A 13,268-nucleotide genomic window follows, 5' to 3' on the forward strand; every position below is an offset into this window, starting at 1 on the left:
TCGGGGCATGCTTATCTTCCTTCCCCTGGCAGAGTCAGCCTGCTGGGGCTGGCACTGCTCAGCCAAGCTAACCTCTGGCTTCCATGGTGTGAGGAGCCAATTCAGTTTTGCTATGGCTGTCAGTGGCATGTGGAGGAGGGGTGCACATGTGCCACATGCAGGAGGCAACCAGAAGAAGCCTCGGCTCTGGGGGGACTCTGCCTGGCAACACCTCCCATGGGGCAGGCAGTAGGACACTGTGGAGGGGCTTCTCCAGTCAGGTCGAGAAAGGTCTCCACCCATGGATGGCACAGGAAGGCTGGACCAGACCAGTGGCTCCCTGTCAGCAGGCGGACTTTGGGAGGGGCCAGGGGGGTAGAAAAACCAACTGCATTGCTGCTCGTGGGGCTCGCTGCTGTCTGCTGGTGTTTGCCGGCTTGCTCGCTCCTTTGCCCTGGCCCCAGCCTGCCTTCTGGCTCTGCTGCCCTCGCTGGCTCACCCTCGCACCTGGCCTGCCTTCCTGTGCCACTTCACCCCACATCCTTGCCCGGGCTGCCTGCACCCTTCCCTGCCACGCCGATCCAGGCGCTCGCCGTGACCCCGTCCAGGCTCCTGGTGCTCCTGGTCCCCCATCCGAGCGCCCACTCGCCGCGTGTCCGGGGCCGTCGCCCCTCCAGGAGCTGCGTGGGCTCGGTCGGGCCCGGCCCGGCCCCAGGCAGGCAGCGAGCACGGCCCCCACCTGGGCACCGACAGCACTGCCCTGACCCGCTGGGGGTAACGCCCTCTTTTTCTCTCTGTCCCCTCTCTCTCCTCTCCCCCAGTCCTTTTCCATTCTCCTTTCTTCTTTTCTGTCTCTTCCAGCCCTCTTTCATTCGGGCATCTCCTTTTCCTTCTCTTTTTTGTTACCAATAAATGGTTCTCAGATACAACGTTTGCCTCGTTTGGCTTCATTTCCTTCCCGACCATCCATTTTTAAAACAACTCCTCGCAGTTTCCCCACAGCGGAATGCGACACATGGACTTAGAACTGCCTTATGTCAGGAGAAGAAGTTGGACTTGGATCAACTCTGCCAGCCTAAGCAGAGGTAGGGTTTGCTTAGAAGAAGGGAGCAGCAAACACAGTGGAAACCCAGCTCTGTGCAGTCCCCAGGTGGGGGCAGCTGCAGTGGCTGTGCATGTTCCAGGCAAGGGCAGGTTATCAAGGCAGATGGTGCAGCCTTAATGCTGCTTAGGAGCAGGAACAGCTTGTAGCAGCCACACTGACACAGAGTAAACTTTTCTCCTGGTGCAAGTCTGCTCCTTCTCGATGGAACAGGTACATGGTCTCAGTTACTCCAGGGAATTTGTAGGTTGCAAGGCTGGATGATGTTCCAGGTGCTCCAGGTTCATTCCTCATCCTAAAGCAACACCAGCCTGAGCCGTGTGGCTGCTCAGCCCTTCTCATGAGCCCACACAGGCTCTGCAGAAGGAATAACTGGCACACCAGATGTCAAAATAGCCTTTTAAGAGCAAGATTTAAGTTTCTTAGCCTCAACATTACTGAATGCAGAGAGACTGCTTTACACACCAGTTCATTCCTCTTTGTGCTCTAAGGTATGGATGAGGGTAGACAGACATTGGTAAGTAATACTGAAGCAGGAGCATCAGTAAAGATGGTTTTAAAAAGGAGAGGGAGCAGGGGGGACAAAGATTTAAGTGATTCCTTGCAATTTCACAGTGGCAGGACATAGAAGTAGAAGCCAAACATTCATCTCTGCACTCCTGTGGCTTCTAAGAAGGTACTGACAGCAATTTCTAAAACCAAGCCATTTCTGTCTGGGTTCTGACATCCCAACCCAGAAATGTGTCCTCTAGGTTAAAATAAAAACATTTCAGCGTCCCAGAGGAGGCTCAGAGACCCACAAAGTGCTGCCATTCCTGCCCAAGTGAAGCAGCAGAGAGCACACACCTGCCCCATCCCGGATGACAGAGCTGAGCTTGGAGCTGAAGAGCACATCCACGTGGTTCAGGATGAACTCCACCACCACCGACTGGATCCGCACCTCCATGAAGGCGGCCGTGCCGCTGAAGCAGGCGGACTCGATCTGCTTGGACCTGCACAGAGGGACACTGGGTGAGGGCAGAGGCTCCTGCTGGCTGAGGCCAGGGCACCTGTGGGGCTGCAGGGCCTGGGGCTCAGGCAGAAAAGGCTTCAGGACAGTTCTGGGGTTCAATCTCAGCAACGCTCACAAATGATCACTGACTGTGGGGATTTATGGCCAAACTGCAGATCCAGGTTCCAGTCTTACTCACAGGGCAAGAGGAACACTGGGCTGGGAGGAAAAGGGAGTGTGGGACAGGTCTGAATTGAGGTAAATACACTGAACACCCACAATGAAGAGCTCTTTGTTAACTCATTTCCATGGCTGGAACAGTTTAAGGCAGTGCTGTTGTACAAACCTACTGTGGCCTCTAAGGGGATTTTCCCTTGAGCAGGGAGTGTCTCCAACTGATCCTGCTGAGTGAGTAGCCCAGGACCCGCCAAAGCAATCTCAAACACAAGGTCACTCCACTGCTTGTGGAAGAACTGCCAGAAAGAAGAGCCCACCTGCATAAACTGGGAGTGTCCAAGGCCAGGCTGGACAGGGCTTGGAGCAATCTGGGATAGGTGAAGGTGTCCTTGCCCATGGCAGGGGCTTTAAGGTCCCTCCCAACCCAAAACCCTTCTGGGATTCCACGATGAACTGCACACTCGGATTTCTCAGGTTGCTAACAACAGCAGTTCGGGAGTCAGTACAATAGAGGGCAGGGTGATACTCCTTTTTTGCTTTTAAAGCAAAATTTTTTAAGTTACACCATTAAAGTGCCCTATCATGCAGATTCAAAACAGATTTTAGGGGACAGATTTATCCAAGATCACTTCTGTAAGTTTCAATTCTTGCAGCCAAAAGCTGTCAAATTAGACTCTAGAGACTTATGCAGTGGGAAATCGGTGATGCCACTGTAGAAATTTTCCTGGATGATCAAAGACACACCAGTCTCATCTAACCAGGAGAGGAGAAATTATCCTCTAAAAGAGGGTTGAGGGAACTCTTCTTTGTCACTACTGACAGAACTGCAGGCAGTGGAACTGTGTTGTGTGAGACAGGATAATACAGGGGCTGGTTTACATCACTAGGTCAGGAACTTGCCAGTTGATCTTAAATCCTGCTTAGAATAATTTCCCATATTTTACAGGAGGAGAAGAGCACACTGGGTGAAGAAAGAGCGAGCTCTTTCCAGCTGCTGAAAGCTGGGATTTTCTGGAGTATCTGTTGTTTATAAACGTGAACATTTATCTTCTATTGAAATGGGAAAATCCCACAGTACCTGAGGAGGTTTGGAGCCCAGACGATGGCCAAGTTCTTGGTGTGCATATTTGTGATGGAGCAATAATCAGCCAGACGAGCCAAGTGTCTCATTAGGAACTCCAGTGTCCTGGAAAACAGGAGAGAGGCAAATGTTCAGCACCACTGAGCAAAGCCAGGCCGTGATCCACAGCACAAACCCAGCTCATTATTTCCTTTTGGTTTGACAGCTCCCAGAAAGGAATGTTGAACTCCTTCCCCTCAGCCCCACAGTGGACGTGGCTTTGGCAATAAAGACACATGCTGGGGTGAGGGGAGTCACTTCTGACTTGTCCAGGCTCAAGGAAAGGACAATTCCAGAAAAAACCCCTCTGCAGGTGTGTGGCATCCCTGAGGGGCTGCTCAGGGATGTGCGGGGAAGGATGTGGAATGCTAACCCTGGGAAGGGGGGAGTATTGATTCAGACACCCCAGGACACTGAAAACCAGCCAGCTGTATCTGAGCCCTACTTTGGAAATTCCTGGCTGCAGGTTTCCTGTGGGTGGGTAAGGCAGATAGAAGGTTAAACTTCAGAGGCTTCTGTTCACATTAAAAAATGGTGGGTTTTATATATTAAGCACTCTTGTGTTTAATACGGGCTGGGGAGGAGGGAGCAGGAGGTGGCAGTGAAAATGCTGCTCTACCCTCCTGGTGCCCCTGGCTTGTGTCTGTCTCACAGCCTGTCCTTTTTTGGGGGAGAAGTGAGATGGAGCAGGGAGGGTGTTTTGGGGTTCAACATTCCACAAATAGACAAGACTGGAAGTGAAGAAAATGGCTATGGCTGGAAACCAAACAGACACCTCCTGCCTGCAACTTCTCATCACTGAGTGGAAGAAAAATAAAGTGTTTTTTCCTTTTTCCAAGTAAACCCCAGGAAAGGAGAGCAGCCCCCTGTGACCTACAGATTCTACATCCAGGTGTTGGTTGTGCCCCCTCTCAGAGACTGATGAGCTGCTGGTACCAGTGCCCAGTTTAACCAGCCCCATAAAGCAAAAATCATTTCAGGGAAGAGGTGAATGGAAAAGGAGGAGATCAGTCTATTTTTGAAAGGGCCACACCCCCCTCAATTAACATCAGTGTTGCAATTAGTTACTACAAGCAGCAGCTGTTGCACCAACTAGCCAGCCTTATTTAAAGAGCAAGTAGCACAGTTGCAGTTTGTAACACATCAGTTAAATCCCAGTTAACTTTTATAATTAGTTATTTATACCACTCACTGCAGCATTGCAGTTGTCCAGCTAATCACCATAGATCACAGTAATTGAAATTTAAGCATTTATTAGCAGAAATTACTATAAATAGTTATAGATAGCTGTCCTCATGTGTTACACCAGACCACTTGGACCAGAACTCTAACTCATCCTGCAGATTAACATACACTACAATAATCAATTAATGATTGTGATGAAGTATCATAATTTAGGTATCAACAGCCAAATACCACCTGCATTCACCCCAAATGGGCACCTAAACCACGAGGACACATCAGGGCAACTGGCCCAGCCAATTAAAATAGTCCCCAATCTGTAAATAACTTCCACCATACACTGTCATTAGCTGTTTCTACCAAGTACAATTCACAATTAGTGAATGCTACTTACCATGCATCACTAGTTATTAATATTAAAGTCTCATTAACATGTATTCTACGTAGTTATTAAAGCCAATCACCAACACCAATTTGTCTGATGCCTTCTCACCATACCCTGCCATAATTTTTGATACTAAAGACCGTTAAAATGTTGTTGATCTTAGTCAAGACTCATTACCATACAGCATGAGTTCTTACTACCACTAATCAACTTGAATACAGTATTTTAACTGGTGATTTTTAAACATCATATACATAAACATAAACAACTCTCTAATATATAACACTAATATAACTAATTACATCAGTTATTCTCACAGAGCATTGTTGTATTTGCTCGTTACTATTATTGCAGGGAGGGGCAAACTGGAGACAAAATACAGTTGACCAAGTTTGACTGAAGGCCTGAGCAATTTTTTGGCTATATTTCACTTTTTTTAAAGTGCTCTTAGCACTGTATTGTGCCCCCCCACAATGAAACTGTTTCCTTAGTCTGACATAGCGAGCTCCTCTTTCCCTCCCACATGGAGTTTCCAAGGGAAGTCAACTAAGACCATGTTTAGTGTACAGTGTTTGGGAAGGAGCTAATTAAAATATAAATCAACCTTCTATAGCCATAACCATTTCAGTATGCAGAGGCCCAGTGTGGCTGTCTGGAGAGGGAAACTGGAATTACAGAATTCCTCTCACAAAATGCCCACAACACCCCAAAGGCTGCACTCACCTGTAGTGGGGAGGTGGCAGCTGCTGGATCACATCATGGATCTTAACCAGCCTTTCCTCATCTGTAGCAGCAGAAACAGCATCCTGGAATGAGGCAGGAAAGGATTTAGCTGCAAATAAACCCCCAACACACCAATCTTGGCAGTGAGGTGGATTTTGTTGCTCTTCTCCCCCTTGGGCGAGGGGTCTGTCTTGGGGACAGAGCAGCACATGGATCACATAAGGAAGGCCAAGTAACTCATGACCTGGGACATGTTAATGGCACAGAGAATTCCTGCAGAAGGCATTCAGCTCAGACAATCATTTGCTTCTCATCCCGTTCCTGGGAAATGGCAAACAAGACAGGAATTCCTGCAAAGCGTGGGAAGTGTGCCAGGTACCTTCTGCTGGGACCCCCCAAGTGGAACCAACACAGTGTGGCACAGGGGACAAAGGCACCTGTGAGTAACCTAAAGGGGACACAGAAAAGGCCCCTCAGACCCCGAGCCACTGCCAGCCCCTTCTGGAATGGCAGGATGGAATCGGGAGTGTGGGCAGCACAGTGTCAGGCTGGGCATTCTGGTGATACACCCTTCTGATGGCTCCAAACCCCAGCTGACACAGAGCAGAGAGGGAAGAGTGTGGAAGGCAGGTCCAGCTTCCAGGTTTTCTCTGCTCTACCAGCTGAAGCCCCACTGAAAGGGGAAGTGCCCCACATTTGCCTCATACTTACAGAGAACTTCTCATAGAGCTGGTAGGTGAGCAGGGGGTTGGGGAGCTCACGGAAGTACAGCTTGCACAGGGAGCCCACACAGTGGATGTCCTGGATGTAAATGTCCTTGGTCAGGTCGGGAATCTGCTCAGAGTCAAACTCGTGGCTGGCAGTGAGAACAGAGAAATGGGTAAAGGGGTTTGAGGAGGAGGAATGACATCAAACCCAGCACAAATTACAGCAAGGCTTTCCTGATTTACAGGAAAAAATAAACACTTAGTCACCAAAGCCACATGACCCACGGCTGTGGGGCAGCCAGTGGGGATTTTTTCCAAAAAAGAGACTTTTCTTTTTTCTAATAAGGCATTTTCAGCTAGTTTTACAACCAACTGGCTGCAATCCTTTTTGCTGCATCAGGGCTTTTCACAAAGTCTCCAGAGAACATCTTCCAAGACCACAAGAACAAGTTTAACTCCCAAGGGCTGTGCCTGGGATTGCCCATAGGAATGATGAAAGCTGCTGTCCCTCTGCATTTCAAAGGCCTGGAAATGGCAATGACAAAGCCATGCCAGCAGCACTGCCATCGGCAGCATATGGAAACCAGGGAGTGCAGGAATTCCTGGGGGATGAGCTGGTGAGCTGAGCCTGCCTCTGCTACAGGGAGAAGACAGCCAGGAACCACATGAAGAAAATCCCATAGCACTCCCTTGGTTTTCAGAGAGAGAAAAAACCCCAAATCACCAATGTTTATGAAATAAAAGCTGAGCTCAGAAGGCTGAGCTGGCTCACTGCTGGAGTATGTGCTGGGAAGTGCTGTTTCCAATTAGCAGGACACTCCAGGGGGATGAGCGTGGTGAGCCAGGCCCTGGGAGCTGGAGAACCTCGGGGTCCCTGCCAGGGTCTTTAGGCTGCTCATAGCCATGGGGACTCATCCTGTCAGCTCTGCAACCACAGCTGGGGCTGGCTGTGGTGGCCACGTCCCTGTCCCTGTCCTGTCCCCCACCCAAAGCTGGCAGGTTGTGCCCAGAGGGTCCCACAACCCCTGAGCCCACTCAGCCCAAGGAGCAGGACGTGCCCAGGGCACCAGGTGTGTTTGTAACTGGGCCCTCCCGGGACCAGGCCGAGCTCCTTCCATCCCTAGACATGGACACTGCTTGTGGGAAGCCTTTCACACCCCACACCAGGGGCAGGACAGGTCCCCACAACCTCAGGGTGAACAGCCCATCCCTTCCTCACCCCAAGGACAGCACTGGAGGAAGGGAAGGATTCAGTTTTCCGAGCCCTCAGTGTCAAGCACACACCACTGCCATAGGCACCTTCTGACTCCCTCCTCACTCACATCTGGGACAGAAACTCAGTTCCTGCACTTGGCTCCACAGAGAAGCTCAGCAAGGCACGAGCCCGTCCCACACAAACACACTCAGCCCTGGCTCCAACTCCCTGCCCATATCCTGCCCCACTCTGCTGGCTTTTCCTGGGAATAAAGCTCACACTGGGTCAGATGTTCCCCTGCAGAACTGAATGTGGAGGGAAGAGAGGGATGCCCTACTACACTCAACCCTCCATCCCTCTGCACTGGCTGTTCCCAGTGCTACATGTTATTCCTTCTGACCCAAAGAAGATTTTGTTAGGCAAAGAACACAACTCCACAGCTCTCACAAAGAGCCAGGATACAGGGATCAACACCCCAAACCAACAATGGCTCTGCTGGCCCACCTGCCAACAAAAGGCAACTACTGCCCTACTGAAGAGCCAACCTCTGTCCCATAGAAATCCCCCACTGTGGAATAAATTCTCTAACCTTCTCTCCACCCAAAAAGCCCTTTAAATCCAGGAGATCCAGTTCTTCTGTGGGAAACCTAGGCACAGTGACTCACTTGTAAGGATACTGCAGCCCTAGCTTTGAAATGCCCTGTTTATACAGCTGGGAACTGCAGCAAGACGTGTCTTACGTTCATCAAACACTCAAAATCTGTAGTGATTTACATGAACAGGGACAGATGTACTCCCTTCCTTTTGTCCTTGGAACATCTCAGAAACCTGGAAAACAGGCTGTTACTGCATTCTCTGCACTGGAACAGGGAATGATGCCATTACAATTTTAGAAAACCATTTCTAAAGCACCTTCGATACACAGTGAAGGATAAAATGGTCCTGGCAACACTAAAGGGAAAAAATGGACTAGGGCAGAGATTAGAAGGATGGTCCAGCACAAGTCAAAATGGGGAATAAAGGGATGTAACTGAAGCAACAGCAAATGTTTTATTCAGTCACAGCTCCAGTTGGAGCCTTTGGATTCTGGATATCAAAGCCTTGGGACCAGATTTTTAAAATGGGACTTGCTCGGATGAGAAACAGGATTAATCTGAAGCAGAACAAATCCATCCATCCAAGGATTTGAACAGTCACTGTCCCAGCTCAAACCTGCCCACTGAACTGGGGGACAGCTGGTACCAAAAAAATCCTCTGCCTATGGAAAATCCCCCTGTGCTGCCTCTGCAGGCCGCGGGCCCAGGACCAGTGCTGGAATGAGTCACGTTGACTCGGCACCCTCACCAAACAGCAGGAGGAAAACAGCCTCACAAAACAATAAAGGGTTTGCTGTGATGGGAACAGCTCCTAACCAGTCCACACTCCTGGCCCTTCCCTGTGCAGCACAGCAGTGCCACCCCCCAGACTCAGGCACGTATCCTTTGCACATCACCAATTAACTGCAGGTAAAAGCCAGGAGCCCAAGGCAGAAGGGAGAAACATCAGCTGCTCCAAAGGGCTCCCGGAGCGAGGAGGAACAGAAATGAAACACGACAGCACAGTGACACCACGAGTCTGATCCTTTATCCTGAAGGAAAGCTTCCTGCAGGATGACTCTGCCTGTGGAAGCCCAGGCTGTGCCCCTGCCCGTGCCAGGGGCTCCAAGGCAGACCCTTACCGGAGTTTCTGGATGTTGGAGGCGATCCCGGACAGCCGGTATATCCCATCCACAATGCCGTGCTTCTCGATGAACTCAGTGCAGCTCTTGAGGACCTGGGGCACTGAACAACAACAGCTGGGGTTAGTCAAGTCCTAGTTCAGGCTGTGCTCTTGGCAGGTGCCATAAACTACTCCCAGCTGGGCCACGGCTTCAGTTCCTCCTCGGGGAGAAAGCCTCTAGGAAATTTAACTTCAGGAGTTGGTGTGGAAACTGGTCAGAGGTGCTCCTGCTTTAACAAGAGAATGCCAGGATATGGATCAGGTCAAAAAAGGCCAATTCTGGCCAAACAGAGACAGTACAGGTCCCATGACAACTCCCACGGGCACTGTGGTGTGAAATCCCATCCCAGAAGAGCCTTAAAATGGAATAAATGCTATCTTTCAAATCTAGATAGGATTAACCTATCCTGCTTGGTTTAAGGAAATACAACCATCAGGGAGATACTACTTTAGGCAGCATGGCCAGGAGAGCTTTTATAACTGATAATTTCATCCCCAATAATTTCAGCTGGATGTGGAGAGCTCCACAGCATCCCACGCTCACAGAAAGTGCAGACAGAGTGGGACATGACAGAATGGAAAAATCAGCCCAGGGGATATAATCAGGTGTCAAGTTAATATTGCAGCCGCTTCGCCACCCCATTCCTTCCAGCTGGCTTCCCAGGCTCACGCACATCCAGTGCCGGGGCTGCACGTCCATCCCTGGAAGCTCGAAGAGGAGCGAATCCCTGGATTTACAAAAGGCCATAAAACTGCCCCCAACACAGAGAGAGCTCCTGTGAGCATCAGCAAATCTTCACAGAAAAAGCTGGGGTCCCTGTGGATCCCTGTGGATCCCTCTGCCAGCCGCCCTTTTGCAGCAGCTCCTCTGCTGATCTCGGTTTGTTCTGTAGATGCCAGGTCTGGCCAATGTGCCATGTGACACAGATTCCAAGCAGCTCATGTGGCAAATCCCCTTACCCCACGCAGCAAACGCCATCTGCCAGGCACTGCTCCCAAGGGCTGCTGCACTTGGGTGCTCCATGCTCCCCCCCAGCCTCCACAAGGCTGCTTTCCCAGCCTGCAGCAAACCCTCACAGCTGGAGGAAAGGCTCGTTTCAGACAGCTCCCTGGAAATCAGCAGGTGTATCCCAGGATAAAGGCACGTCTGCTCTGCACTGGAGCACAGGACGGGGTGAAAGCTGTAAATCCTGCAGCACGTCAATCGCAGGCTCAGCTGGAGCAGATTAAACCCCGCACCTGGAATGCCCCAAGGCACCAAGAGACAGCCAGAACCGAGCCAGCCAGGCTCCAGAGTTACACTCCCAGGGATGTACAGCAGCTCTCACCATTTTCCAGTCAGGGGCAGGCTTTGAGACAAGCAGAGCTGTTGTACATTAAGCAAAGAGCCTTGGAAACCCAGTGCTGCTTTTCTGGGGAATGAAAACCAGTGGAGGTGAAGCCTCCTGCTACCTCAGCACCGGTGAGCTCTGAGGAGGACCACAGCTGATGGCTTCAGGAACCAACCAGACACTCTGAGCTGTCTGAGCTGGGACAGGCAACAGGTTCTCACTGAACACACACCCAGAGCATGCTGGGGACACATCCATCAGTCACCCACAAGGACAGATTTGAGCAGAGCAGGTAGAACACAAGGTCCAGAATTCTCCTAGTGTCTCAAAAACATTTCTGGAGGACAACACTTAAGCCTTTATGCAAAAAGATTCAACACCTCTTGAAAAAGAAAGTTTTTAAGGCTGGAAGTGGACAGGGAAGGAGTTCTATCCTACTCAAGCAGTGGCCAGAAAGGGCTGAAGTGTGCATTGTACTGCACTACAGCACTGGGAGATGAGTGGGGCCCAGATGTGAACTGTGCAGGGCAGCAGAGGTGCAACAGCTCCTGTGCAGCAAAGGACAAGGACAAGGCTCTGTGTGCTGACACAGCCGGTGGTGCTTGTCCCCTGTGGGAGAAGAGCACCCCAGGCTGCCAGACACACCTGAACCAGACCCTGTGGATGTCCACGTGCGCCTGCCCCACCACCACCCCTACAGTGGTCACAGATCTCACCAGTGACCTGCACAGGGCTGAGCCCCCAGCAGCAGCATTTCCTGCATGCAGGAGTCCCAGAGGATCGGGCAAAGGAGTTTTACCAAGTTTTAAAGTGTTGTGGCAACATCTGCTAATGCTGCAAATCCCAAAGACCTAAATGGTCCATCCTGCAGCCACAGGAGGGGGCCCCTGGAATCAGTAGAGCCCACTGAAATAAATAAATCAAGATGCAAATAAATCAAGAAGCAAACACATCAAGAGGCAGATAAATAAACAGCACCCTCCCTGTCTGCCCCATTCCCACCAGGAAACCTGGAGTGGCAGTGGGGAGCAGGGCAGGGGAGCCGAGGGCTGCAGCACAAACGCTCTGCCTCAAGATCTCTTTTGTCATGGAAGAGCCTGGGTACAGTGAGAATAATTAATACACCCTGAAAAGATCCCCCCAGGCTCGTTCCAAGCATTTCCTCATCTGGTTACCAGGATGATCTGTTCTTTAAGCTAAATATACCATACCAGCACCATGGATATTTTGGGGGAATTCTGCACGGTTGGAGAAGGAACCGAAATTGAAGGAGGGTTAAAATCGTACCTGAGGGCCCTTTGCTGGAGTGGTGACTTCATTTTTCAGATTTCTGAACAAAGATGACACCTGGCCATCGGGTGTGTGTTTAACCTCCCTCTGCCCTTTGAATCCCCAGCCTTTGGCTGAATACCCATTTTAGGGATGTACATCCACACATGGAGGGAACAGTGACTGTTCCCTCAGAAGGAAAAGGCAGGATGACAGGATGACAACCCAAGACTTAATTCTGCAAATGTCAGGTGTGCCCTGACCATCACCTAGAGCAGCTCCTGACACCACACTGTGACTCTGTCAGGTACCTGTGTCCATCTGCTGCAGAAATCCCTCCCCTGCAGGTAAATTTCTCGGTTCAGGAACTGGTTTTGGCTTCTAGATGCCAAACCACAACCCAGGTTTGAACCAGACAGGTGATGCCTTAGGTTTTAATTGTCTTACTTTTCAGATCCTGCACTGCCCAGTGTGTGACTCTGGAGTTTCTTGGAGCCTGTTCACTTCTGCTCTCTGTGCTGAGCAGACATAACAAAGCCTCTCTGGGCCTGCTCTCCAGGGACACCCAGACTGTCCTAGGCCCAAAAAGTGTAAACCAAAGCCTCTAAAGGGGGAGCAAGCTTGGGGAAACGACATCATTAACTGAAGCTTTAATTGGAGAATTAACCCTGCTATGCAAATGAACCAAACCTATAAAAGTGTGAAGAACTCGTGACCTGGGGTCCACCTTGGGGTCCATCTGGGCAGTGGCCTCTGGCTCCCCAGGGGTATCTTTGAAGGCCTTTCAAACAAAAACCTGCTTTACTCCCTTACTCCTGTCGAGTCTCTGTTTTTAGGTGGCCTCAAGGCATCACAGGTACCTCAGCCTCATCCCAGCAGGGAACAGACACAGATTTCCCCTCGAAGGATGTGTAACAGCAGCAACACTAAAGTTCTGCTAATGGCAGTTAATTACTGTGGGTTCCTGCAATTACACCAGACTCTATGGCACACGTGGTTTGCATGAAGAGCCATAAAGGCCCACCTGGGCCAGCATGTGGTTCCTGGCAATGCCCAGGGGCTTTGGGAAGGGCAGGAGGGGTGGGTGGGTGGATGAGTGAGTGAACGAGCACAGGGTGACACTCAGTGCACTCCTGCAGCCCCATACAGGGAACTGGGTCAGAGAACCTCTGAGCCCAGAACTGGTGCTGGGTTCTCCAGCTGAGCACACAGCCCTTTCCAGGGCCACATTCCCAGGCAAGTAACAAAAATCACTGATCCTAAGCTGGATTTTAGTCCTTTTCTGAGCTGTGGGGTCTTCAGCCAGTGAGTCCAGAAACCTTCCCTGCAGGAAGTCACTGCCTCAGCTG

The 13,268-nt window shown here is 50.6% G+C and overlaps 1 protein-coding gene across 21 annotated transcripts in view; it reads right to left on the reverse strand.

Annotated features, from left to right (window-relative positions):
• Positions 1 to 13,268, reverse strand: part of ARHGAP32 (Rho GTPase activating protein 32) — a 233,977-nt gene that overhangs the window by 13,544 nt on the left and 207,165 nt on the right. For 20 of the 21 annotated variants that reach the window (XM_068994507.1, XM_068994508.1, XM_068994502.1 and 17 more), the window contains 5 exons: positions 9,279 to 9,381; positions 6,371 to 6,515; positions 5,660 to 5,742; positions 3,328 to 3,435; positions 1,928 to 2,073 (listed from right to left, as the gene is read on the reverse strand). In XM_068994507.1, the coding sequence (XP_068850608.1) occupies positions 1,928 to 2,073; positions 3,328 to 3,435; positions 5,660 to 5,742; positions 6,371 to 6,515; positions 9,279 to 9,381 (585 nt within the window). Of the gene's footprint in view, positions 1 to 1,927; positions 2,074 to 3,327; positions 3,436 to 5,659; positions 5,743 to 6,370; positions 6,516 to 9,278; positions 9,382 to 10,279; positions 10,415 to 13,268 lie in introns of those variants that run through there. The other variant, XM_068994518.1, reaches the window with a different exon arrangement.

The sequence above is a fragment of the Aphelocoma coerulescens genome, chromosome 24 (genome assembly GCF_041296385.1).
Source record: "Aphelocoma coerulescens isolate FSJ_1873_10779 chromosome 24, UR_Acoe_1.0, whole genome shotgun sequence".
Taxonomy (NCBI): Eukaryota; Metazoa; Chordata; class Aves; order Passeriformes; family Corvidae; genus Aphelocoma; species Aphelocoma coerulescens.